At 50.0% G+C, this 24390-nt stretch overlaps 10 protein-coding genes across 10 annotated transcripts; 5 read left to right on the top strand and 5 right to left on the bottom strand.

The window, feature by feature from the left end:
* Positions 1–603: 603 nt before the first annotated feature.
* CTRU02_203761 (uncharacterized protein) lies at positions 604–1220 on the bottom strand (the record flags this gene model as incomplete). The annotated part of the gene is made up of 2 exons (XM_036722335.1): positions 604–981; positions 1062–1220. 2 exons carry the CDS (start codon positions 1218–1220, stop codon positions 604–606), a joined length of 537 nt encoding a protein of 178 aa, XP_036585941.1.
* A 1406-nt stretch (positions 1221–2626) lies between these two features.
* Positions 2627–3469, bottom strand: CTRU02_203760 (uncharacterized protein; the record flags this gene model as incomplete). The annotated part of the gene is made up of 2 exons (XM_036722334.1): positions 2627–3343; positions 3398–3469. 2 exons carry the CDS (start codon positions 3467–3469, stop codon positions 2627–2629), a joined length of 789 nt encoding a protein of 262 aa, XP_036585940.1.
* Positions 3470–4146: 677 nt separating this feature from the next.
* CTRU02_203759 (uncharacterized protein) lies at positions 4147–4557 on the bottom strand (the record flags this gene model as incomplete). Its single annotated transcript, XM_036722333.1, has 1 exon — positions 4147–4557. The coding sequence occupies one exon, from the start codon at positions 4555–4557 to the stop codon at positions 4147–4149; it is 411 nt and encodes a 136-aa protein (XP_036585939.1).
* Positions 4558–6720: 2163 nt separating this feature from the next.
* On the top strand, positions 6721–7781 carry CTRU02_203758 (Actin cytoskeleton-regulatory complex protein PAN1-like protein 1; the record flags this gene model as incomplete). Its single annotated transcript, XM_036722332.1, has 2 exons — positions 6721–6872; positions 7205–7781. The coding sequence occupies 2 exons, from the start codon at positions 6721–6723 to the stop codon at positions 7779–7781; spliced, it is 729 nt and encodes a 242-aa protein (XP_036585938.1).
* Positions 7782–8716: 935 nt separating this feature from the next.
* CTRU02_203757 (uncharacterized protein) lies at positions 8717–10329 on the top strand (the record flags this gene model as incomplete). Its single annotated transcript, XM_036722331.1, has 5 exons — positions 8717–8832; positions 9029–9229; positions 9435–9596; positions 9856–10017; positions 10113–10329. 5 exons carry the CDS (start codon positions 8717–8719, stop codon positions 10327–10329), a joined length of 858 nt encoding a protein of 285 aa, XP_036585937.1.
* A 1346-nt stretch (positions 10330–11675) lies between these two features.
* Positions 11676–12439, top strand: CTRU02_203756 (uncharacterized protein; the record flags this gene model as incomplete). Its single annotated transcript, XM_036722330.1, has 2 exons — positions 11676–11833; positions 11965–12439. 2 exons carry the CDS (start codon positions 11676–11678, stop codon positions 12437–12439), a joined length of 633 nt encoding a protein of 210 aa, XP_036585936.1.
* Positions 12440–13441: 1002 nt separating this feature from the next.
* On the bottom strand, positions 13442–14708 carry CTRU02_203755 (Ubiquitin fusion degradation protein 1-like protein 1; the record flags this gene model as incomplete). The annotated part of the gene is made up of 3 exons (XM_036722329.1): positions 13442–14278; positions 14342–14647; positions 14706–14708. The coding sequence occupies 3 exons, from the start codon at positions 14706–14708 to the stop codon at positions 13442–13444; spliced, it is 1146 nt and encodes a 381-aa protein (XP_036585935.1).
* A 480-nt stretch (positions 14709–15188) lies between these two features.
* CTRU02_203754 (lin1 family protein) lies at positions 15189–16586 on the top strand (the record flags this gene model as incomplete). Its single annotated transcript, XM_036722328.1, has 1 exon — positions 15189–16586. The coding sequence occupies one exon, from the start codon at positions 15189–15191 to the stop codon at positions 16584–16586; it is 1398 nt and encodes a 465-aa protein (XP_036585934.1).
* A 193-nt stretch (positions 16587–16779) lies between these two features.
* CTRU02_203753 (tbp-interacting protein) lies at positions 16780–18312 on the bottom strand (the record flags this gene model as incomplete). Its single annotated transcript, XM_036722327.1, has 3 exons — positions 16780–17956; positions 18019–18245; positions 18304–18312. The coding sequence occupies 3 exons, from the start codon at positions 18310–18312 to the stop codon at positions 16780–16782; spliced, it is 1413 nt and encodes a 470-aa protein (XP_036585933.1).
* A 1814-nt stretch (positions 18313–20126) lies between these two features.
* On the top strand, positions 20127–22587 carry CTRU02_203752 (uncharacterized protein; the record flags this gene model as incomplete). The annotated part of the gene is made up of 2 exons (XM_036722326.1): positions 20127–20427; positions 20498–22587. The coding sequence occupies 2 exons, from the start codon at positions 20127–20129 to the stop codon at positions 22585–22587; spliced, it is 2391 nt and encodes a 796-aa protein (XP_036585932.1).
* Between the last annotated feature and the right edge of the window lie 1803 nt (positions 22588–24390).

Genomic DNA, 24390 nt, shown 5'->3' with positions numbered 1-24390 from the left:
GAAGTTAACTGCAGTCTTAACGCTTTGTGAAGCTGTCTTATATTAAGAACACGCAACATAATGAAGTTTCAGCATGAGCTGAAACAATTACAAGAAGAAACAAGAGAGCTCTTAAGCGCTTCATGGTCATTAGTGATACCAAGACCTTGGGGAAGTCTTTCGACTTTGAGTTAGTATATAAAGAACAGTATTAGTTGGGCTTACTTTGAAACCTGGTACCCACACATAGCGAGGCATACAATTTTGATAATTGCCTGCTTCGAACGATCAAATATTATTAACAGCATGAAAAAGGCCAGATAGAGATTATTTCTGATTTGTTGCTGGCAGTTGACGAGGACGGTGGATTAGCAACAGATGGTGGAGGCCGTCTGTAGGCGTTTCATGTTCATAGTGCCACAGAAATGGCATGACACAAAACCTCACTTGTGAATAAAAGCCAAATGGTTGATGCTAAAAAACTGTCTTATTGCAAGATGTACGATGTACCGAGCAACCTTCCTCGTCGGGTAGACACATAGAAAACCAGAATCGGGTATGCGCCTCTCCGGCTGGGCGAAGCCAAATACTCACTATAGAGTTCAATGCAGCATCCGAAGCACTTTAGATCTCGGACTGTTCTTCAAGCTTGATGCAGAAAGCACCGACTTCCTCATCGCCATCGTCCTCGATCTTCAGGGGCATGGCAGCGTTTTTGCCTTTCATTCCTTTGGCGTCACCACTGCCGAAATCTTCCTTCTTGATCGAAGAGGCTCCATAGTCAACGCTCTCCTCGGTCTTAAAACTGATCTTGGCATAGTCTTCGTTCTCCTCGGCCATGGAAGCGGTCTTGCCCTTCTTTCCCTTGGTGCCGACGCGACCAGCACCCGTCTTGTTGACCTTGGAGGCAGAATTACCCTCGCCAGCAGCTTTGCGCTTCTTGACCGGCGTAGTAGCCATCTCGTTGGTGCCGAACTTGCGTTTAATCTGACCGTATCGGGTCTGCCCAGGACTGTTAATATCTTAACCACAAAAGGAAAGAGTGAACGTCATGTTTTGGCCCATCCCAGGAGACTACTTACCAGAGCGACACCTGCACTTTTGAAGCCAGCCGCAACGGCAAATGCATCCCAGTCAAGTACAGGCTTCTCTTGCATGTGGCGAAAGACGTGAACCATGAAAGAGATGTCGCCAGGAGTGGGCTCTTTGGAACCCGTGGTGGAGGAGTTGTTGTCAGCCATAATGTTAAGTTCTGTTTTGGCGATCAGCAAATGATTTTGTATGAGAGCGGATATGATTCTATGACTGAAGACTTACCTCTGAGACGATGAGGACCTAGATAAAAAATCGCGATCGCAGAGAAAAAAACTGAAATTTGAGATGTCAGCGCAAAAGAGAGTTTAGCTAGGTGTAGGAACAGACAAGTATTTACTCACCTTTTTGAATGATGTTGTAGATGTCTGAGAACGCTGGCTGATAGTGATGGTTGGGGCAAGGTTTTGTGTAAAGCAGAGAAGTGAAGGGATACGGGCTGTGTTGAAAGCGGTGATGGGAAAGTAGCAGGTTCGGGAAAGAGGACCCCCCGAGTAGGTAGAAGTTTTATATCAGGAAGGAAGGTGGGAGATGGTAAAAATCAAGATAACAAGGAGACGAAGCTACGTGTGGTGGAAAACGGAGACTTCTGCCTCTTCCAGAGTTTAAGAGAGAACGTTTCATATAATATCAGACAAGAAAGGCAGCTAGTTGGTTTAGGTCGCGAAGGTGAGCTTCAAAAATACGAGCGATAGAATATCAGGGCGAAGATCGGGGTGGCGATTATATGCTTGGCTTCAGTGGTCTTTTCGATTCTCTAGATTGAGTTACGTGAAAAATGTCAATCAATAATTTTTTTTTTTTGGCAAAAAAAGAGTGGCATACACAACTGCACGAACTTGTATAATGTATGTTTCCATTCTGCTAGTCTTCATCCAGTGCTGATCATGCATGCCCAAAAAACCTCAGCTGGCTGGCTGAACCCAAGTCATCCTGCAATGGAAAAAAGACGAGTCTGGACGCAAGGCGGTGAGCACATCTTGTATTTTGAAGGGCCGGGATTTGCAGGTGTTGTGACCCTATTGTGAACCGTTGCCTGAGCGAGAGCCTAGAAGCCAGAGGTTGCCTGAAATGGGGGGTACTAGAACCCAGAGGCGAAAGCATTTGCTCACGAATATGGTTTCTGCTCCCCTGCATCGGAAATTCTCTGGAATCAGATGCAGACCGGTCAGTAAACACAAAAAGGAATCTTAAGTCTATCATATATGCATCTTTCTAACTGATCAGAGAGGCAATGTTTCAGTTGCGGCATCGCTGGAGCAGGTGGCTGGGGAGCCGGGGACCAGTACACAAAGTCATGGGTCGTCAAAGTCATCATGTTTCTTGAGAAGTTCTAAAACCCCCTAACTCTGGGGCAAACATTCTAAACCAACCGAACGCCGTCCAGGTGTGCATAACATCATTAGTACAACTGGCCATCCAGACAGGAGAGCGGAGTGACCAGCACAAGACAATAGAAAGAAATAAAACCAAACAACAGCAATCTTTTCAACCATTTCCAACCTGGACTCGGCATGTATAGATAACCCCACCCACCGCATTTGGTAGCAACGTATTAAGAATGGAATCGAGCATCCCAGTGCTCGTTCTTGATGTTCATATGCTCGGGCATGAGGCTTGCCAGTGTGGGTGACCCGTGCAGCTCGCCTGAATGCCCTTGACCGTGTTGCTGGTCGCACATAGCACCTATGTTAAATCCTTCAATGTCGTAGGCGGCCTCGAAGGCCGAGTAGATAGGACTTGATCCCCAAGGGCCGTGCTCGTGCTCGTGGTGGTGCTCTTGCTCGTGAGCGCAGGGCAAAACTGATGGAATATCGAACGCAGGGTGTGCCCCCACCATGTTGGCAGACGGACTAAACTGCAAATTTTGGGGCGCTGAGAACATGTCGTCGCTGCAAGGTGTGAGGAGTCTAGGCTGGAAGGTTGATTGGCATTCAGGGGCAGGAGGTGATGACATGGATGCCGGCGTGAACTGCTGTTGGTAGGGAAGCTGGCTGTGCTCTTGTTTGACCTTGACTGGAGATCTTGCACGAGTGTCGAACTCGCCAGTCCCTGGCTCCGGTTTGACGCGGTCGTCGTCTTCTTCCTTCTTCGGTTTCTGCTCCTTCTTAGACTTGGTGACGCGGTTCTTGTTTGCAACAGTGCGGTTGCGTTTTTGAGGCTCGAGACCTAGCATCGCAGAGCGGAAGCGGGAATATCTCATGCGAGCAGCGTGGCCGTTGGTGATGGGTTGCAAAAGTATCGGATCATGGGCGACGGCGTTCCAGTCAATCTGGAAGCTGTGAGAAAAGGGATAAGATGCTGTGGAATAGGTAAAATGACTTACATCCTTCAAGTTCTTCTGCTTCAAGATGGCAAAGAGGAATCTTGTCATTTGGTTGTCTGTGTTGGAGGACATTTTGAAGAAGTATTGAGAGGCTGGCCGCCCCGAAGCTCATCCAGTAAGAGACTGGTGGTGATGAGACCGATATCGAGTTCAGTGAGCTGGAAAGATAGGAGTAATGTAGACTGCACAGCAATGGTTGCAGAGGCTTTGGGGCGGCTTAGTCAAGCGGCACACAGCAGGCAAAAGTGATGATGTTCGAATAAAATGAGTCACTGTGAAGATCGGTGAGGCGATACCGAAGAGATATATGGCGGCCAAGTCAGCAGGTTGCGTATTGGAAATGGTGCAACCAGTGAGGGCGAGATCAGTCACCCGTAGGTGTGGGTGGTGAAGAAAGATGAGGCGGACAAAAGAGGCAGACAAGGAGGCATTCGACTACTGTCAGCCAAACAACCCCGGGACACCAACGGTAGTTATAGGTGCTTTGGGAGCCTTGGGTTATGGGGCTAAAGGGAATGGGTATGCATGTCGGCTTGATGCTGCACTGGGGACCGAAGATGATGGAGCCAGCCAGAGGCGATGAATAGCGGAGCTTGAGCTAGACCAGTACAGTATGAAGAAAAAAGAAAGACGAACTCGCATGCTTTCAGGGAAGACGCCGCGCGCTTGGGCCGATATTTTATTGACCTGTGAGTGGCAAACCTGCTTAAGACACAAAAGGAATCAAAATAGTCCCTTGTTGCCTGGAGTTACGGCAGGCTTTGACAACGAGGACCTTTTTTTTTCCTCCCTGGGGGGAGTGACATTCTGGGGGGAGGGGTGATGTGCAGGCATGGCTGCAAGAGCATGGCACCCATGAGTGGTTGATGGGTGATGCAGTGTGGATGGGTTGGATGGCGGAAAATGGTGGTGGAGGGGTGAGAGAAGACTTGGAAGGTTGAGGGACCAGGTAGTGGTGAAAGTGGTGTCGCGGGGGGCCGTGTAATCGCGTAAAGTGGTTTTTCTCTCACCTTTCCTCTTTTGCCGAAGCCACCCCTGCACGCAGCCGACAAGATGGAGTACACTTGACTTTCCCCGACGAATAAATGTTTGAGCGGAAGGACAGGAATCGCGAGGCATCTGACTAGTGCACCCACCGACATGCAAGCACTATCGGTCATTTACGCTCACGAAAGAATTGACTCGTCAATTGACACACAGCTCTGGCGATGCTGGGGTCATTCTGGCCCGGTCAAAATTGGCCGTGATGCAAGATCCAGGAACGCCCGCGGACCACTTGAAAACGCAGCAGGGATCCTAATGGGATGAGACACACTGATGGTAAGGATGTGTGACTCACACAGCCGAGTAAGATACATTAGCTGAGAAATAGAGGGGGTTGGGCCCATTGGCTATGTCATGTCGCAAAGCCCATTTCGTACTATTCATTGGTAGCTCTCCCGCATCGAGGTCGTCAAACAAAACTTGTGCCGCACCATTTTGATCAACGAACACTTTTGTCGATGCATAATGCTTGCAGACGCCTAGCTTTCAAGATATTTTATGGTGCGCCTGGGTGTTGGACTATGGAAGGGAGTGGTTGTTGAGGCTTGAGTTGGCGGACTACGACATGCAAGCTACGGTGAACAATTGCAAACAGAGTTTGAGCCTTGTGATTTGGCTAGCTTCCCCCTAGATTCTTTCCTCGGACTACCATGCAGTCGTAATCATTATTTCGTATTTGACGAGAACATCGGCCGGATACTGGCGATGATAAGCATCGAGAAAGGGGCACTTGAGATATATGATAGTCGTAGCTGGCAGTTGTGGTTGAATTAGCCATTCAACGAGTAAAAGCAAGTTGGATCCCGGACAAAAAGGCAGGATAATCAAATTCTGCATATTGAAGGCATTTTACTGGTGTTTATATCTTCTCAATATGCCGTTGCTGCCGTGGGCGACACGCGATGAAGTTGGTGGGATGGAGGGAGGTGGTTAGGAGACGCGTTCTCGCGAACTTTTGGGTGGCACTGTGTGACAAGGTACTCGCCAGGTTTCCACGAAACCACGTGATGTGGGTCCGATACGTAGTCTTGTTGCCTGAATTGTGCCTGAAATACCTCCTTGCCGCAGCACCACCAGTCCGACTTGGGAAGTTGTTGGAGGTCCAAGGTTCTCCACCATGTCGACTTCTGACGCTGAGAGCTGCAGCTGAGGTAAAAGCAGCGGTGGAGGACGAGGATGAATTACCTTTGGCTGATTCAAGCGCCCCTTTTGCTCACATCGGGTGACGAGCTCCTGAGAAATTTTCCTGGCTTTGGACAGGGTCTACGTCGTGGTGTTGGGTAAACGTCTTACGCACCTGTAGCCGGACTCTCCCTCCGACTTCGAGTCTGCTTCGGTGGCTAATCCTCCTTCGAGTCTTCTTTAAAGCAAGACTGATCGGCATCGGATGCGTCCCGAGGCAGGTCTCCCTTGAACCAGCGAAAACTTTTGGAGACGGCATTTTCTCTCGCATGTCTTGAGCTAAATCTCGACAGAAACACTTATGACAGGAGCAAACGCTATTGCCAGACCAGTTGTCTTGGAGCGGAAGCGCGCCTCATCGGTGTCTCCCGAGCTTATACACTCATACAAGGCTTGGCGCACAGGCTTTCTTGTCGGGAGAAAGGTACAGGTATTGGATAAGAATGCAAGTTTCGCTGCATGTTTAAGATACTGTTCGTATTCATGAAGGAAAGTGACAGATCGAATATTTGTAGGAATATCGTCTGTTTTCCACCAGTGACCCTTCCAGCCATTGTTCTTAGGTACCTCAGATAGGTGCTCTACCAGCGCCATCTGTTTTCCCCTCTTGACATTTGGTGCTGATGGTCTGGGTTAAGGGGTTAAACCTCGGCTATGCACGGGCCCCCTGCTCCGCTTGGTGGCTATCACCAACGTCTTGAGCATGCAGTATTGCGAGGCAAGATACTCGATAAACCAGATTGCAAAAAGACAGGAAAAACTTTCAGGTATAAACTAGATTATTTGATTTACATTAGGATCAATTTTCTTGATTCTTAACTTCCGGAAAGTCGAGGTAGAGGAGCTACAAATGTATGCCTCCCCGGTTAATTGTTAAGCCGAACCCATATACCCCACTTCTTTGGAGGCGCCTGGCACGGGCGCCCCAACATCTGCCCCAGTTTCAATCTCAGCTCCGTCGCGCTGTCGCCGCTCACTACCAATTTTCTCATTTGATCGAGTAGAGCTGTTAAGACTACTAGCAGCTTGGTCTCCATTCATCGGTATAAGTCCCAAGTATCATTGTCGCATATCGCCTACCCTCTCCGCCCGAAGTCATGAACAAGAATTGGAACGACAGGGCCGACAAGGACCTCTTCTTTACTATCTTGTCTGTTAAGAACATTGGCGTCATCAGCGGTTCGGAATGGACTACTATTGGCAACCACATGCGCTCTTTAGGTTACGGCTTCACCAATGAGGGATGTCGGTAAGTTGATTCTTTTATGTCTTTTGACTTGCATGCCAGACTTGGCATCCTCCTCCAACTTCGCCTTCGATGTCATTTCAATGCTTTTAGAGCCTTCTTATTGCCCATACTATCTACGGAGGGATTTATCATCCTCAAAGCTGAGTTATGCACATCTCATCTTCTCATGTTTCACTCATCCGCCATATGAGAATGTGGTTCTCGGATATATTATTCCAAGCATTCGCGTTGTGCTATTGGTACTCGTGTGACCAACGCTGGCTACAACTCACTGTCTTTTCAGACCGAACGCCTACTTGCTGCCTGCAACTTCCGTGACTGACATACCATAGCCAACATTTCCAAGGTCTTCGTCGCGCTCAACACAAGGCCGATACCAATGGAGGAAGCTCAGAGAATCCCAGGAAGGTCGATCCGACGTTGAATCCCATCACTCGTCGCCCTGGCCCAGGCCGCGGGAGGCCCAAAAAGCAGCCTCAGCAACCTGCCCCGATGCCGATCCCCTCGCTGCCGGCACAGGCCGCTCAGCCTGGCCAACCTCCTCAACCTGGCCAGCCTCAACCTGAACAGATTGCCCAAGAACCTCAACCCCATACGCCCACACCTGTTATACCTGATGGTCTCCCTTCTTTGCCCGAAGCTTTGCCCGAAACTTTGGACCTTCCCATCAAAGACGATACTTTAGACATGTCTCTCAAGGACGATGACCACGATGAAAACGACAACCACGATGCTAAGCGTATTAAACTTGACGAACCACCCCAGGACCAATCCCTTGACGATGAAGCGGTGCTAGCTTTAGCTGCCCACAGCAATCCCCCCTCTGTTGACGCCTACGCCTCTGAGTATCCCACAGCTGGTCTTACCGGCTCAGACCCCCATGCCTTTAGCTACGGCGGCGAAACATAGGAAGAAAAGCTGGCGCCTGTGGCTGTTTTTGTTCAACGAGGCCCAGGCGCCGGCGACCATTCAGACGCCATTCAGCCTGGGATCAATGCGATTCATCAAACCGACGTTCCTCCCGGATCTATCTGACAGGTAAAGACATGATACATAGGAGCAAGAGCGGTATCAAGAGCGAAGTGTACATGAATACGACGGATGGGCGCTTTAGGAGTTCGGATCAAATGCCTTGTTAATATTTTCTTTCCTATCACTCTTATGGCTCATGAAGAACGTGCGCCTTTCTGGCGGCAATAGGTTGCTCACGACAAGGTATAGCTATTATCGGGAGAATCATTCAAGCGATTATGTTACCTTTCAAACGGTTCAATGTTTTTAGAGACCCCTTTGTTGCGAATGTTGCGTCGAGCTCGGGTACTCCATTCGCGGACAACAATCAATAAATGTCCTTCTGGTTCAGTCGTATTCCACCAGTTCCAGTAGCTTCAAGGTGACATGTAAATATCATCCCGGCCTAGTGCTCTCCTTGCATTCTCCATGGATTTCAAGCCGCTTCTGCATGATGACTAGGAGCGTTACAACGTAGGCCTCTTAAATCAACTGGTGCCTTTAGGCACAGCGTTGTCAGAGTGATATTGCCTTCCACCAGTTTCGTTCCTTTCGTCCTACAATTCTCTGGGCAGGAGCTGCTTTCTTCTTCCACTTTCCACTTGCGCCCTTTCCCCCGGTTCTGGACGCAAAGTAAGTTAGTCTACTTTTTATCCACAGCACCCACCGCATCCGCTCTCGTCTACAACTTCCACAGTCTGCTACACCTTTCGGGAACACGACCGTCTCTAGCAACACAAGTCCAACACAGTCGACAACCACTGCAACTAATCGGCACGATGTCTGAAAAACCCGCGGGCCGCTGGTCTAACCCTGAATTTTTGAAGAGCCTAATGATGTGCTTCTACGACCAGCTCAAGGGTGACGGTCTCACTACGGAGACGAAGAACGCCATCGAGGCTCGTCTTCACAAAGAAGGTTTCGAAGATGTCACCTGGAACGGTATCCGGTAAGCACCTTCCTGCTAGTTCTCTTTCTTTTGCCCTTCTTCGAGCAAAGTATTTTCGTCGATCTCATTCGCTGGCTTTCCTTGCACCCAATTTCTTTCCCTATTTACTTCCACCTACACCACCTCACTTTTCTACCACTTCTACTTTACACCAATCATTCCATCGCCCATACTCAGTCAAACCTATTACTTTAGTTACCCATATTACATTCTTCACCATGTCTGAGGCGGCCACTCCCAAGGGCAACGGCAAGTGGGCCAATCCTGCCTTTCTGGAGGCTCTCCTGGTTGCCTTTTATGGCGTCGCCAAGGAGAATCTGAACAAGGAGGTCAAGGATGCGCTCGTTGACAAGGTCCATACCCAAGGCTTCCAGGATGTCACCTGGGAAGCCATTAGGTAACTCTTCTCTCATGTTGAATGCTCTTGCTTTACAAACCTTCGATATGCTCCTTCTCTTGGTGTTTTTTTTTCACTTCTATACTTCTCAGGCGCTTCTAAACTTCATCTGGCTGAAGCCGACACTTTAAAACTTCACTTCTTCCATCACCCTATATCTCTCGTCTCCGTTCGCTCCATACAAAACACCTTTGTCACTGAACAAACTCATCACAATGTCTCGCAACCTTATGAGATGGACCTCTGAGGTCGACCAGCATATTCTCGTCGCGATGGTCAAAACCATGAACCCGACTAGCGAGCAATATGACGCCATCTTGAATTACCTTGAGCCTTGTGGTTACAACTTCACTGTCTCAGCTCTGAAGTGAGAAGCTGCTCCCTACTCTAATTTCATTTGAGCGACCCTGCCTTTCTCTTCACTGACTCAGTTGCCACTACCTCCCTGTTTGCTTGCTCTTTCCTTCCTAAAGTTCCCACCTTTCCCCTTCATCTTCATTAAAGCTACCTTTTCTTCCCATCTCGACTCACTCGTGTTCTTGTGCCACGCCACAATCAAAATTCTCTCTTGATACCATAATCCCCTTCCCCCTCCTCACACCGATACATTACCAACTGTTATCGCGGACATACTTCATTATGGCACCTAGTACTGTCTGGGACGATAAGGCTCATGCAGACCTCTTGTTTGCGCTCTTGTCTGTGATCAAGCCGACGAAAGAGGCGTGGGATCAGGTCCTAGCTGTAGTTCACGCAAAGGGCTATATCTACACCTCTGGGGCTGTCATGTACATCATTTCCTTTCTGGTTCTTATCTCATTCATTGCGTTTTTTTGTCTTCGCGACTTATATGCTTAAGTTATAGATCCTAACATATTCACAGGCAGCACCTCCAGAAACTTCAGAAGAAAGAGGTCACTGCCTCTGCTGACGGCGACGGTGGTGCTTCCGCTGCTTCTACCCCGGCCAAGACTCCCAAGAAGGCTGCTACCCCGCGCAAGCGCAAGACCCCGGCCAAGAAGGTTAAGTCTGAGGACGACAACAATGAGGATGAGGAGCAACCTGCCAAGAAGCCTCGCACTCCTTCCCGTCCCTCGTAAGTGATGGTCTACAACGTCACTTCTGCCCCTGATTCATGCTACCAAATACTAATGATGCTTTTTGAATAGCTTCCAAGAGGCTAATGAAGCCCAAGCTAAGGAGGAACTCATCAACTACCAGAACGCCGGCAACAACTCCGCCTCTAAGGACGAGTCCATCTGATGACTTACCAACATTGATCCAACATCCAGCTATGTTTGCCGATTGCTCAGGGGAAGAAGTGGAGAGACTCGGGACCTTGGATGGAAGATGGATCTCATGGTTGACAAGAAATATCTGATTGCTTGGGAATGGTACTCGACAGACTCTGGTTTTACATTGGGCTATGAATAGTCCTCAACTTTGCAGACAGACTGAAAAAAATTGAGAAACATGGATGTTTTCTCGTATTTGATTGACTGAAAAAGTAAATGTGAATAATTCTTTCTTCAATGATAGGGTTGTTCAATGCTCTCATGCTGTGAGCCTGCTCTTTGTCGCTGAATATCTAACCTTGTGTTCCATTGCTCATTTTCTCTAGTGAACTCAGCCTGTATCGTCGGGAAACTATGCTCATTTCTCTTACGCGCGGTTATTCCTTTCCTTTCGTAGCCATCATCATTTCTACGACAAGCAACAAGCATCCCGTGACGACTCATAACTTTGATCTGACTCCTTCAAACATAGGTCTGCAATCCAAGTTTGTTGACCTATAAGAAAAACTTTAGCGTGGCTCCTTCTCTTTTTCCTCGTCTACGGGCCGGCATTCAGATACAACTCCATCTTTTCTTCAAACCTCAAGCTTCCTCACTCTCTTGCCAGACCAAACCCACGACCTACGCAAAAAACACAATCTACAGCCTCCAAAGAACTGTTTCTTAACTTCGCAAACCAAAAACAACAAAAACATATCATCATCAAGGTAAGCACTTTTCCTATTTATTTATTTGACTCCAAGATCTATCAGACTTTTCCCATGGTGTTTCTTTTGCTCTCCTTCCGTCTAGGTATCTTAAAATCCTCCTCGTCTTGGCCTAACTAATTCACCCCTGTTGAACTGTTCTTCTTTCCTCCATTAATACCCGCACCATACTTAAGATCTTGTTAGAGAGAGGCCTTCTCAAAATCAACACTCACATGGGTTCTGGGCTTATCTTCCTTCACTAACTACCTTCCGTTCCTTACAATATCTCTTTCTTACACTTCACCTCACGTGCTTTCCTTCAACTTATCCCAATTCCTACTTCAACACCTCACCTCGTCAAAACCTTTCCATTACCACAACTCACCCCACCCAATATTATTCATACTTGATCATCACAGACACAAACTGGCCTTGGCTTACTTGAGAAGCGCTTCATCCAGCATGGCACCCAACACCTGGACTGAGCAAGCCGAGAGAGATCTCATCATGGCTCTGTTTTTTAACAACGCCAACAACGGTCCTCTCCCGAAGCTTGATTACGCCAAGGCTCACCAGATCATGACCGTTCTGGGCTATTCGTTCACCAAGGACGCCCTCAAGTAAGTCTCTGATCATACTCATCTTTGCCATTACCCCAGCTTCTAGATGTGCTTTTCTCCCTCTTTGATATTTTTTTGCTTCTAGTCGTGTTACCGTTATAATTCAATTCATTTACTGATATGTCTTGTAGCCAGCGCTGGAACAAGGTTATTCTCAAGGGAATCCGGGAGCGCCTCAACACTATTGCCACTGGCAATAGTACCGGCCCGGCTACCGCCAGCGCCTCTCCTGCCTCACGCAAGAGAGCTGCCCCCGCCTCCAGCGGCAAGAAGACTTCGACTGCCCGTTCTGCCGGTCGCAGCAACCAAGTCTCCGTCCAGATGGCCCAGGCTGCCACCTCCCATGACGATGGTGGCGATGACGAGGAAGATTTGGACACCAAGCCTCCCGCTGCCAAGCGCGTTAAGACTAACGTCGGACTTGTCGCTGGCCTCCAAGGTCAGAACATCGACCTTACCAACGACGAGGCCCACACGGAACTCTGTTTCTACAATCCTGTTCAGGTCAAGAATGAGGTGAAGATGGAAGAGGGTGGCTGTGGTAACCCCATCAATTTCCCCGGCTTCGCTCGTGAGCGCAGGTTAGTAGCCTTCCCATGCCTATAATCGCTAGGCACACCTGATACACCATTTCTTGTTATTATTATGAGCATTTGGTAAACTAACATCTGTATAATACAGCACGACCTTGGCCCCTACCGCCTTCAACAAGGACGGCACCCAGAAGATGGCTTCTGCCAAGTTTCGGAACACTGATGACATGAACGAGATTTAGGCGACATCCGAGGCCCGCTTCGCTTTGACCTATTTCCGCCGTCTTGATGCTCTGAACGATATGGATGATGAGGGTGAGAACATCGTTTTGGAGAAGTACTGAGGCTCTGCTTCAACAACTTCAACAAAACTTTCTTATTTTTCAGAATCACACGCGGCTCTGGAGTAGGCTGGCATTAGTAAAGCCTGCTAGCTTTGGTTTAGTGCTTTCGCTCTTTTTTTGCTTTCGGGTTTTCAGCTTTTCTTTTTCTATGGCCTTTTCTTGATTTCGACCCGACTATTACGCCTGCTAATACCACTTATTGGTTTTGAGTTGGTTGGTTGTGCTCGACTTCAGGCTTGGGCTAACTTGGAACGCGAATACGGACACACAAAAAAGGCTTGTGCTCGACGATGGATGGCTGAAGGGTCTCGTTTTTCATGCATGAGATTTCCGAGGACGGACAGATGAAGCTTTTTCTTTTCTGAGATTGTGCTATAGAGCTCTGAGCTGGCAGCATTTGCCTGCGTTTATATAGAGCTGAATGCACATTGAGATACACTCACTTTGTTGAAGTTTGCAGTGACTGGGCCCTCCAAATAAGATGACTTAAGGAACTTCAACAATTTTTACGCCAAGCCTAGTCAACAAACAAGCACGATGCGCACTGTCCACTTGCTCAAAATTTTGATCATTCCTCTCATAGAGGTTCTGGTCCCTATTTGATTGTCCCTTATGATGCCCTTGTAAGTACAACGATGCGCCCTGAATGACCACCGACCCTGTCCCTGAACGCCAACCCGCCCCCAAGTCATGAGGATCCAGACGAGAAACTCATTTTGCATTCATTCCATTCAAGGCTTGCGACCGTCCAATCTGTACCCCTCACTGGGTCCCTTCTTCTCAGGCGCCTTGGCCTTGTCTTCTCCTTCACCCTTTCTCTTTACCGCTCCTCGGAGAGTCTGGCCAGCACCCGCAAAATGAGGCCGGTTCGCCTCCTCCTTCTCACGCTCCTTATCTGCGTCTGTCTTGACCGGCTTAATCTCATAGCCAAAGAAGAGCTTGTTGGGCGGTAGTCTAAGGGGCATGGGCCCGTTCGCCCGGCGTGGAAGGGGCGCAGCGGCGGGAGCGTTAGCGGACGCACCGGCGACTGGTGTCGCTGGCTTAGGAGTTGATGTCTTGCTGCCCTTCTTGTTGAGCTTCTGGCCCTCACCGTAGAATTTGGTGTTAGTTGTCGTCGCTGACGGCGCGATGGCGCTATAGTTGATGGACTGCGCCATAGATCCCTGGCTGTGCAGAAGTCCGCCAGCTGGCAGGCCGCCGCCGCGGACGCTGCGAGGGGTGCTCGTACCACTGCCGCGCTGCTGCTTCTCGGGCTCAACATAGCCAACAGGAGGGGCAAAGTCGACCTCGACATCTGTTTCGATCATGCAAACACCCATCTTGTCCGTCTCAGGCTTGACTTCAAGCACGGCCACGTGGTATATCTCGTCATTGTACTCGAAGTTGAAGACGTCCCCCTTGGTAAGAGCGGCAAAGTTCCTAAACGCCTTCTCCAGCACGGCCTTGGGGTCGCTGATGTCGAGGAAGTTGGTCGACTGCGGCTGAAGCTTAACCAACCTGGCAAGCTCGAGAGAGGTGGTCTTGATCTGAATCATGTCGCCAACATCGAGCTGGAGAGTTACCATCATCTATTCTCAGGTTAGCATCACCGCTCAACCGCCTGTCACCATCATAATGTGGCGAAAACGAACCCATTGTGGAAGGTAAGCTCTGCCCTCCTCTGCGACGAACTCAAGCACACCAGCGTGTGAGTGCTTTCCCTTCTCTCCGTTTATGATCTCCATCAGCAGTGGCCACTGCACGTGGAGCTTCGAAACTTTGTCGAGGGCGGAAGGTGGCAGGAAGATCTTGGAGCCATAGTTGAGATCGGGTCGCTCGGGGCCAGGGGCCATGACCATGGGGTAGCATCGGTAATACTCGTCGAAGCGCTGGACGATAGGACGGCGGCCACCGCGGGCGAAGTTATACATGTCTGCTTCGCTAGGGTCGAACTGATACTACGAGCTCACGGTCAGCTTGAAGTTCAGTGATGCAGAAGCCAGCCAGGTAGCTTACCATCTTGGCGGTCTGCAGAGGTGGAAAGGTGGATGTCTTGTTTGTAGATGAGGTGAAGACAGACGTCTCGACCTGATTTTTTGTGGTCGAGATTAATAAAGGTATGTCAGCAGTTTTGGATCTCAAAGCCAGTGATCTGGTAAAAGAAGGGTAGCTTTGGCTTTGGATTTGGGTGTGAGTGATTGAGGGCCCGGTTTACGTGGGGCCGAAAGGCAACTGATGAATGACGAAACTCGCTGGAAGGTCGGAAAGGCCCCACTAAAAAATCCCACGCTTTGGACCCCAGACGGTACCTCAATGCCCATGCAAATTGGGTGGATGACGAGATGCCCACCCGCTCTCAGATTTGTTCTAGCTCCAGTAGGTACATTCGAGCTGCATCCAGCCCACCTTTGAAGCTCTCGAAGATAAAGCCCAGCCGATATGACTTACTTCTAAACACCCACGAAATTTCAGGAAATAGACCAAAGAAATAGCTTTAATATGTCATCGAGACACTCAGCAGCTCGTCCGAAACGTGCGGGCGAAACATTCGCGCGGACGCACCATCACGACGAGGACGAAGCCCATGACTCCAAGAAGCTGAAGTTCGATGTCCGTAATCCCTCCGCGCTGGCCCCCGACGCACCAGACGACGACGCGATCCTCGATGCAGATGTCATCGGCGCAAATGCCGGCGCGACAAAGCGCGGCGCTGTGAACTTGGACGGTTACGACAGCGATTCGGACAATGAGCGCAACTTCAAGGGGCGCGCTGAGGAGCGGCACCGCGGCAAGAAGGGTGGCGATGCAAACTTTCTCGATCAACTTGACAATTACGACGCCAAGAGCAGTGGCCCTAAGGGCGGAGACATCAATGAGGACGACGAGGATGATGACATGTTCGCGGCAGACGACGATGAGGAGCAAGAAGGCAAAGCGGCGCAGGAGGCGATTAAGGCTTCCGGTAAAAAGGACAAAGCAGTGCGCTTCCTCGAGGACGATCAGATTGAAGGCCAAGAACTCAAGAGCAAAAGTGGAGGACAAATCCGGCTGGATGAAGACGAAAGCAGTGACGACGAAGCGGACAAGGATCTGGCGATTCAAGAAGAAGGCATCGACGAAGAGGTCGGTCTAGGTGGCCTCAAGCGCAACGCACCAAAAGTCGAAGCTTTCAACATGAAGGAGGAACAAGAAGAGGGCCGATTCGATGAGGACGGCAACTACATCAGAAAAGCCGTGGATCCGAACGCGGTACACGATAAATGGCTCGAGGGCCTGAGCAAAAAGGACATGAAGAAGGCTGCTGCGGCGCATGAGAAGCGCGAAGCTGAGGCGCGGAGGTTACGCATGGAGAACGACGACCTTTTGACTACGGACCTTCTCAAGGCGCTTATTTTGAGGTTAGAGAGGGGCGAAACACCGTTGGAGGCTTTGGCGAGGTTGGGCAAGGGACAGCCAAAGCAAAAAAAGATACCCAAATGGAAGCTGAAGAAGCAGAACAAGGGAGAAGAGGACGGTATGGACGTCGACCAGGAAAAGGAGATTACTCCTGAACAGGCGAAGAGGAAAGAGGCTATCGAGGCTATCACTGACGCTGCGGATAAGCTTCTGAGCCGTGATCATGCGGAAATTTACGACCAGGAGAGAGAAATGCTCATCCGCGAGTGGCAACGGGAAACGGGCGATGAGTGGACAGAGCCCAAAGAAGAAGCCAGTGATGATGCGTCGGCGAAAATGTGGGAGTTTAGGTGGACAGACGGGCGCGACGGTGCCGATAAGCAGGGCCCGTTCGACGGCCCAACAATGAAGGCATGGCAGGATGCCGGCTATTTTGGCGAAGGGGTCGAGTTCCGGCCAGTAGGTGAAGAGGGCTGGACTAGAGTCGCCACGTTTGCATAATTAGTGTTCTCACTCGAGGACCTCTCACGAAAATGCGATGTTATAAGTCAGGGAATCAAAAGCCTAGCATTCCTGGCGTTGTTTGCCATGCAACCACGCAATCATTTATGGTACATAATCTATCACACATTCCCAGGGGTGGCCTCCAATTTTACCGCCCAAAAAACGCCCTACGTAAAGACCCGTGCTGCCCTTAACTCAAATCCATCGTCTCACCGTGACCGTTGGTGACGGTAAAATCGACGGCTCCGTCGTTGCCTATCAAACGCTTTTCCGACTCGGACACGAACTTAACGCTGCGGGCCGGGTCGTAGAATAGGGAGAAGCTCCTCTGGACATCCGCAATCTCGACCTGCTTCGCTCTCCGCTTGTTGCAAATCAACTGCGATGTCGTGATGAGGTTGCTAGCATAGCGCAGGCCGGCCTCCTGGCCGATCTTGGTGAGCAGAGCCAGAGCATCCGCGGAGACATCAACCTCTTCTTCTTGGGCGCGGATGGTAAGAATTTGCTTAATCTCCTCGGGGGTATAGGTGTTGGTATGGATGATGACAACACGGTCAAGGAAATCAAGAGGCAGACCGTGGGGGCTGCGGTAGTCGGTTCCCCTGATGCGGGAGTTGCCCCTGTTGCTGGCCATAATGACGACGGGCGCCAAATCATCTTCGAGTGCACGGTTGATGTATGAGAAGCACTCAATGTCGAGCATGTGGACCTCATCGATGAACAGAACTCCGGGAACGATCTCAGCCTTGCCCTCCTCTTTCCACTCGCCGACCTTGGTGTTGATTTGGTCGCGAATCTCACTGCGGATCTCGCCAGTGTCTCCTGAGAACAGGGCCAGGAAACCTTGTGTTCTTGAATTGATGACATCGATCTCGTGCAGCGTAACAGTGTGAACAACCTCCTTGCGCTTCTGCAGCTCGCCATCAGGGCACTGCAGGAACTTGGTGTCAACGCCCATGGCGTCGTAATCACGCGAGCGGGCGTATGACCGACCGAGCTTAGTGATCTTGCCGGAGGACTTGTCGATAGAAATGATGTCGCCGGCCATGACGCGCTCCTTGGTCATGGCGTCAATCATCTTCGCGCCCATGTCATATACAGCTTCCATGTCGGTAGTCTTGATAGTAAGCTTGCCTTGCTTCGCGCCACCAGTGACACTGCGGTCAATCTGAATCTCGACAACTTCTCCCTCCATAATCTCGCTCTCTTCCTTGATGCGAACGCCAATCGACTTTCGGAAAGCTTGTGTAAGGGCTTCGGTCTTGGACATTTCGAGGGAGAAGATCTCGGAGGAGGCAAGACTGGTGAATGGAACGTCGGGTCCAAGGGATTGGGCCATGCCCATGGCAATGGCGGTTTTGCCCGTGCTATGCAACATCAAGTCAGCTGATTGACTTTTCACGAATGCCTGCATCATGAAAATGCTAACCTTGGGGGGCCAGCGATCAGTACGGCTCTTCCAGCAATCTTTCCCTCCTTGATCATCTGCAGGATAACAGCGGCAGCTTTCCTGGCCTTCTCCTGTCCAACAAGACCCTGGGATGCAGCCCTGGGCTCCAATGTTGTTCCATCAACACCCAGACCTCGGATGTGAGAGTGAGCTGCAATGAGGTTGAGTCCTCTGAGCTCTTTGCTCTCGGAGACGGTCATGACGGGCTGCAAAAGCTTATATTAGTTTAAAAGAATTTGTCACCAAGGGAAGCTTGACACGTACCGCAGCCATCTTGATGTTGGTTTCCAAGCCGTCCGGATAGTTAAATTATGGATTTGAATGTACGGGATTAACTGTCGTTGTTTCGGCAAGATGGTAAAGGATTGGGAGTCTGCAATGCGACGCGAAAATACTTTGTCAATGGTTTGCCGTCGAGGCTGAGAGCTGGTCTGCGCGTCCAGAAATTTGGAGATGGCGCTTAGCGGTGCAGCGTGGCGCGGCTAGCGCTTCTATCGGTACGTACACTGGCCTGGGCTCAAATCTCGGGGTGTCTCACAGCCCAAAGTTCACACCAGCTCCTCTCAAGAAGCTAAATTCTACTTCAACTCTGAGGATTTGCCGTACGCTGGAGTGGACTTACGAAATCAGCTTCACTATGGTCGTCGCAGTGGTTGCCGCTGTCAAAAGGTCTTCTCGCGAAGATAGTCAGAAACACATAAGTTTTCGAGAACTATCCAAACTGAGTAGCTCTGTAGCTCACATCAAATCGATTTTACTGTTCTAATACTTGAAACAACTCCGATAGTGTTAGGCAGGCTTTCTCAAAGACTGAAATGGAATTGTGCAAAGATGGCTTGAAACTAGGGCCGTTTTATTTGCTATGTAAATTCCTGAAGCATTCAGATTCATGGCCATGGTTGGCATGCATTACATACAAGTAGCTAGGTATTAATAATGCAAAAGGAGAGAAAGAAGGGCACCAATCGTAGGAGTAATAAATCTTGCCAGGGGTATTTTGTTTGGAGAGGGAGAGCAGGTACGTGCGCAAAGATGGCAGAAAATTCAATGGTAAGGTCAGAGTAGGTGCCCTGCATGGGCCGATGTGTCCCCCTTATCCACTTCTCTCCCTATTGCCTTGAATTTCGTTGGACGGAGCTGCTCCCCGGGAAAAGCAAACATGCCTCGACCAGCGACCACTGGGCAAACATTCCATGGCGACATAGTAATCATGTATGTCACTGGCGCCTTCCACGTTTGAGCTTCCCAGCAAATAGACAACGACCCCACCACCAACGCTTTATTCAGTTGGTTGGTTGCGCAAAAAGCTCAACGTGCTAAAATGAGATCCGTCGCCTAATAAAACGGACCCTTGCGTTCTGGGTGTTTGCGTGTTTGGGCCCAGACCTATAACAAGCCAGCGCCAGCAAACGGTCTTTATTACTTCTGACAAGACGTTGCAGCTGCAAAAATCTCGAGGGCTCTTCCCCCCGCCCCTGAAAACCCACGGCCACTAGACTTTGACTTTTCATTCCTTTATTTGCCAACCTAACCTGGACCCGAGGATCATACATTCTTCCTCAGATCTGGGTGGCGACTTGACCACACCACACCCCAACCCACCCATAAACGCAGTTGGAGTGATCAGTGTGTGCGGTGCAGGCGCACCCCTCGCGTGGGGTAAGGTGCAAGACGCGACAACTATTCAAGCTTAATCCACACCATAAGAAAGTGTTGAAGCACGAAAAGACGCACTCACTCAGAATTTGCCGTGGAAGCCCTCGCGATTGACAACAGGGGATCTGTGGGCGAAACCAGCACAGAACGCTCAGAATGGGAAAAGTGGTGTTGTTGGTTGGAAGAACTAACTAACTGGCTAGAGGGCTGTGGAGGCTGGCTAAGACCAGTGGTGGCGGCCGTCAGCCCACGTGACGGGCCGGCGAGGCCTGCCACCCACAGGATCTGTCAGCAGTTGGGACGAAACTCCGAAAACACTCGTAAATAAAAGAAAAACCCCTCTTGTATTCGCCTTATCCTTTTACTAGAGTCTTTCATCTACGCAACCTCTATGAGACACAGCAACCAGCACGGTCCTTTCCTAGGTCAGAATGCCTTCCTCTTGCGACAACATGTCGACATATAGGCGCTCAGAGAATTACCGCGACCGCGATCGACGCCTCGATCGTGAGTCGCACAGTCACTACGACCGGCGTGGCCGTGATCGTGAGCGTTCAAGGTCTCGCGAACGTAGATTACCAGACCGAGATGGAGACCGAGCTATGTCAGATCATTATGATAAACCGCCTTCTGGCCCGCGAGACACTCGTCCTTCGCAGAAACGCTATTCTTCCCCTTTACATATCAACTCAGCCGGCTCAGATTCACGGCTTGACAACCGCCCAAATTCTTGTAAGAAACTTCAAACTGTTTGAATAAAGAAACAAAAAAGTCTGTGTGCTGGGACTAACTATGGCAATAGCTCCTCGAGGACAGCCGTCGAACTCCACGAATTCCAAGCCAACATATGAAACCGTCCATGTTGGCAAGATCACTGAAGCCCTGCGAGTCGTCTCGAAACGAAGCTACGATCATGTAGCAATACAGTTGCGAAAAGAAGTAGTGGAGACTCGAAAAAAGGAAAGGGAGAACAATAACAAGATGTCGCAACACAAATATCTTGAATTCCCTTCCTTGAAAGAAGCGCACCGCAGGTCAGAGAAGAAAGACCAAGATGATTTAGCTGCATTGCGCAAGGAGGAAGAGACAGCAGACAAGAAAAGTCTCAAATCAACTGAAGACCTTGCTTTCACTCTACTCCAGGTCTTTGCCGAATTACAACAGAACAAGGATAGCCGCGTGACAACGTCTGGTGTATCAGACGGCCTTGAGGCTCAGCTTGTCTCTCGCCTGGACCAGCTGGAAAAACAGCGTAAGGAAGATGCTGAGAGACAGGAAAAACGCATAGATGAATTGCATAATGGGCTTCGGACTGAAATAGCCCAGCGTAAGGCGTTGGGCATGGAAAATGAATCTCTGAGAGCTAGACTTCTCGAGTTAGAGACAAAGAGCCAGTCTCTTCATTCCGTGGTTGATGATCACGGAAGCTCACTTAAGCGTCTGCATGACGAGAAGCCAAAAGCTGTGCCAGAAGCTATGCCAAAGGAAACAACGCTTGGAGCTACTGTTCAAGCCCAATATGTGGAAGAGATCAAAGCCTTCAAGGAGGAGTGTGTCAGCGCAATTGCTGACTTGAGGGGTGAAGTTGAAAAGCATGATGCAAAGCTCGGAGAGATGGATGTTGAGCTTATCGGCGAAAGCTGCGACGCGATCGTGACGAAGCTGCCCCGCTTCGAGCAGAACGTGAAGAAGGTGATAGCTGATGTTCTTGCCATACGAACAGACACAGCCCAGCTTCAATCAGATCTACGGCAACTTGAATCCCGTACTAAGGTGCCCAGGGCGGATGAAGAGTGCTGTGCGAAACGTGCAGACCAGCTTAAGTCAGATACAGAGCAGCTCCGGTCCCGTACAGAGAAACTTGAATGCGACTCGGCTCAAATCCGGTCTGTCCAAGAGCAGCTTCAGTCAGCATTAGACAAGACTCGAAGAGATAACCAGCAGCCCTCATTAGCTATGGAGCAAGCCAAGTCGGGCGTGGAACAGCTGCATTCTGAAATGGAGCGACTAAGATCTAATATGGAACAGCTGCAGTCTACCGTGCAGTCACTCTTAACAGGCGACACCTTTGTTACAAAAACGAAGCTGAAGGACTTGAATAATGGCTTTATTACAACGTTCGGTGGCTGGGTCAATGAACTTAAAAAACGGTCTAGCACCCTTGAAGAGCAGGTGAAGATATTGCAGAATGATATTGCTTTACAGAAAAGCAACGCAGCTGCCTCGGCCGCTGAGTCAAGGATCCTCCCTCTGGAGACAAAATGGGAAGAGCACGACGAGCGAATTAAAACCCTTGAAGACACATCAAAGCAGTATTCACAAGGGGCAGCGAAGCTCTCTTGGGAGGAGCACGCAGATGCTCTCGAGAAAAAGCACACTTCATCCATGGAAACAACAAGCGCCGTAATTGAAGCGCTGAAAACTCAGATAGCAATGAGTGAGCAGAGTTTGAAGACCATATCTGGGTCGATTAAACTTATGAACGACAATCAGACTGCGCAGACTGGCCGAATTGCGGAGGCCGAAGCCCAAATGTCGAAGCTAAGTATGCAGCTGATGGACCTCGCCCAGAACATTAAGGCAGTTGAAGATAAGATGGAGAAAAGGATGGACCTTCTGCAACACCATTACATTTGCCTCGACTCAAAAATGAACAACCTGACAACGGAAACCCTCTTTAAGGCAATCATTGACTACATTGACAAGTACCAACCCACCGAGCTGCACCTGGGACAAAGGATGGAAACGATCATACAACAGGTGAATCAACATGAGCACAGGCTTGTCAAGGTTGAGCGGTCATCAAGTTTAAGCGAAGAGCCGGCCAGCAAGAAGAGGAAGCTCAGCTCAAACGAGTTCGGGCCAGTGGTCATGGCAAATGGCAGCCACTGATGGCGGGGCGGCAATGATTTCACAGCGGAACGGTAACGACGGCGGCGCATTGAAATGTTTGAGATACCATAGTGTTCAGAGCAAAAGTATTAAGATTCGCTAAGCTGGGTAGGATAAAAGGGTGGCATGGCGGCCTAGTCATATTTCATGGCTACCTTCAGGGTTAGGGTAGACAGGAAAATAGCATTTCAACTACTAGTAGCAAGACGTCTTATATGTGATGTGATTGGTTGAATGTTTGTTTACCATGTACAGAAGCAATAGAGGGGCATTGCAAAGAATGCGGGTGCGCAGTTGGGCGTAGATTAACCAGAGTGTATATAGATTTAAAAAGGCTCTCTACGTCTCCTGCCGTTGCTCAAACGCTTGAGATGTGTGCTGATCAAGTTTGCAGTTAAACCAGGTAGCCAAATCAAAGATCCTGGGTGGTCCAGTCAGCAAGTATTAGTAGGGACAGGAACATTTTAGGCTGGACAGAAGAAACAAAAGTGCGCGTGTTTGGTGGCTGTCCTAGCGTTTGGAACAGTATAAGTTGCCGCTGCGGCGCCCGTCCCGAGGAAACAGCGCCAGCTTAAGCCGCTCCAAAAACAAAAATGGCCTACCTGGCCTCCCGCCCAAAGGACCACTCACCAGGGCACCTAGGGGCACGGGCTGGAACCCCCCAGCCAGCCCGCGGACATTTTCCCAGCACATCCCATCCTGCCATCCTCCCATCATCCACATGCGACAGAACGGCTACACACATATAGGTAGAAGTACATACATAGTATATACAGATACAGATACGATACGAAACTGGATCAGCACAGATTTGCGCCGCAGATCGCAGGTCTTATGACCTTTTGATTGCTGGAGTTGTTAGGTAGACTTGTCAGGCACAGGAGGAAGTATCTTGTGATAGCGCGGTGGTCAGCAACTCCCAACAGCCTCCCATTCGTACTTTACTGCTCGGGCTCAACAGCTAGTGGTCCCAGGAAATCAATGTGGGATCACTGAGGTGCCGTACAATTGGAGCCTCCAAACAGGAGTGGGAGGAGCACGCGCCTCACACAATTCCCCGGCGCCCACCACGCTCTCCACACCTCCTAGCTTAGTCCAGTGTCCACACGCTACACATTGCACTACACTACACAACACAACGTACCTACCTACCTTACGTGCCCCCGTCTCCCTCACGCATCATCTGCGTACCTAACCTTGGCCTTTGCGTGATATGGTAGCGCGTGTCTCGCCTTTTCCATCTTCCATCCTTACCTCACCTCGCCTTATCATTCACACTCGTTCTACCTGACCTGACCTTACCTTACGTTTTTACCTTCGCACTAACTGCCACTGGATTGCACTTTTTGGGACCAGGTCAGGCTGGGCATCCACCTTTTTTCCCACCTCCCAATCCACCATCGCACCGCACCGTCTCCCGTCCACCACTACCACTCCCCAACCCGACCTGACCCTTCAATACCACATACCTTGACCCTTGTCCCCCCCGTATCATCGACCTGCGGCACGTCGTCCCGTCCTCTCTACCCCGTCTAGATCCGGCGCAACTGCTTGGACACGCTTGCACAACTCACACCAACTCGCCTCGCGTCCATTGACCTGCACTCTTCAACCGCCGCGTCGCTGAGCTTCGCATCGCATCATTATAGCAGCAGGCCGCGCTGTGAAATGCGCTGCGGGTCATCTGAGCTGCTGCTGCTGCAAGGGCTGATGTTTGGACGCTGCATACACCACTGCCACGACAACAATCACCACCACCACCACCAAAAGAAGACGAGCTGCATCCTGAACCGCAACTGCAAC

The sequence above is a fragment of the Colletotrichum truncatum genome (genome assembly GCF_014235925.2).
Source record: "Colletotrichum truncatum strain CMES1059 chromosome Unknown Contig_0002, whole genome shotgun sequence".
Taxonomy (NCBI): domain Eukaryota; kingdom Fungi; phylum Ascomycota; class Sordariomycetes; order Glomerellales; family Glomerellaceae; genus Colletotrichum; species Colletotrichum truncatum.
This window is presented reverse-complemented; position numbering and strand designations above follow the sequence as displayed.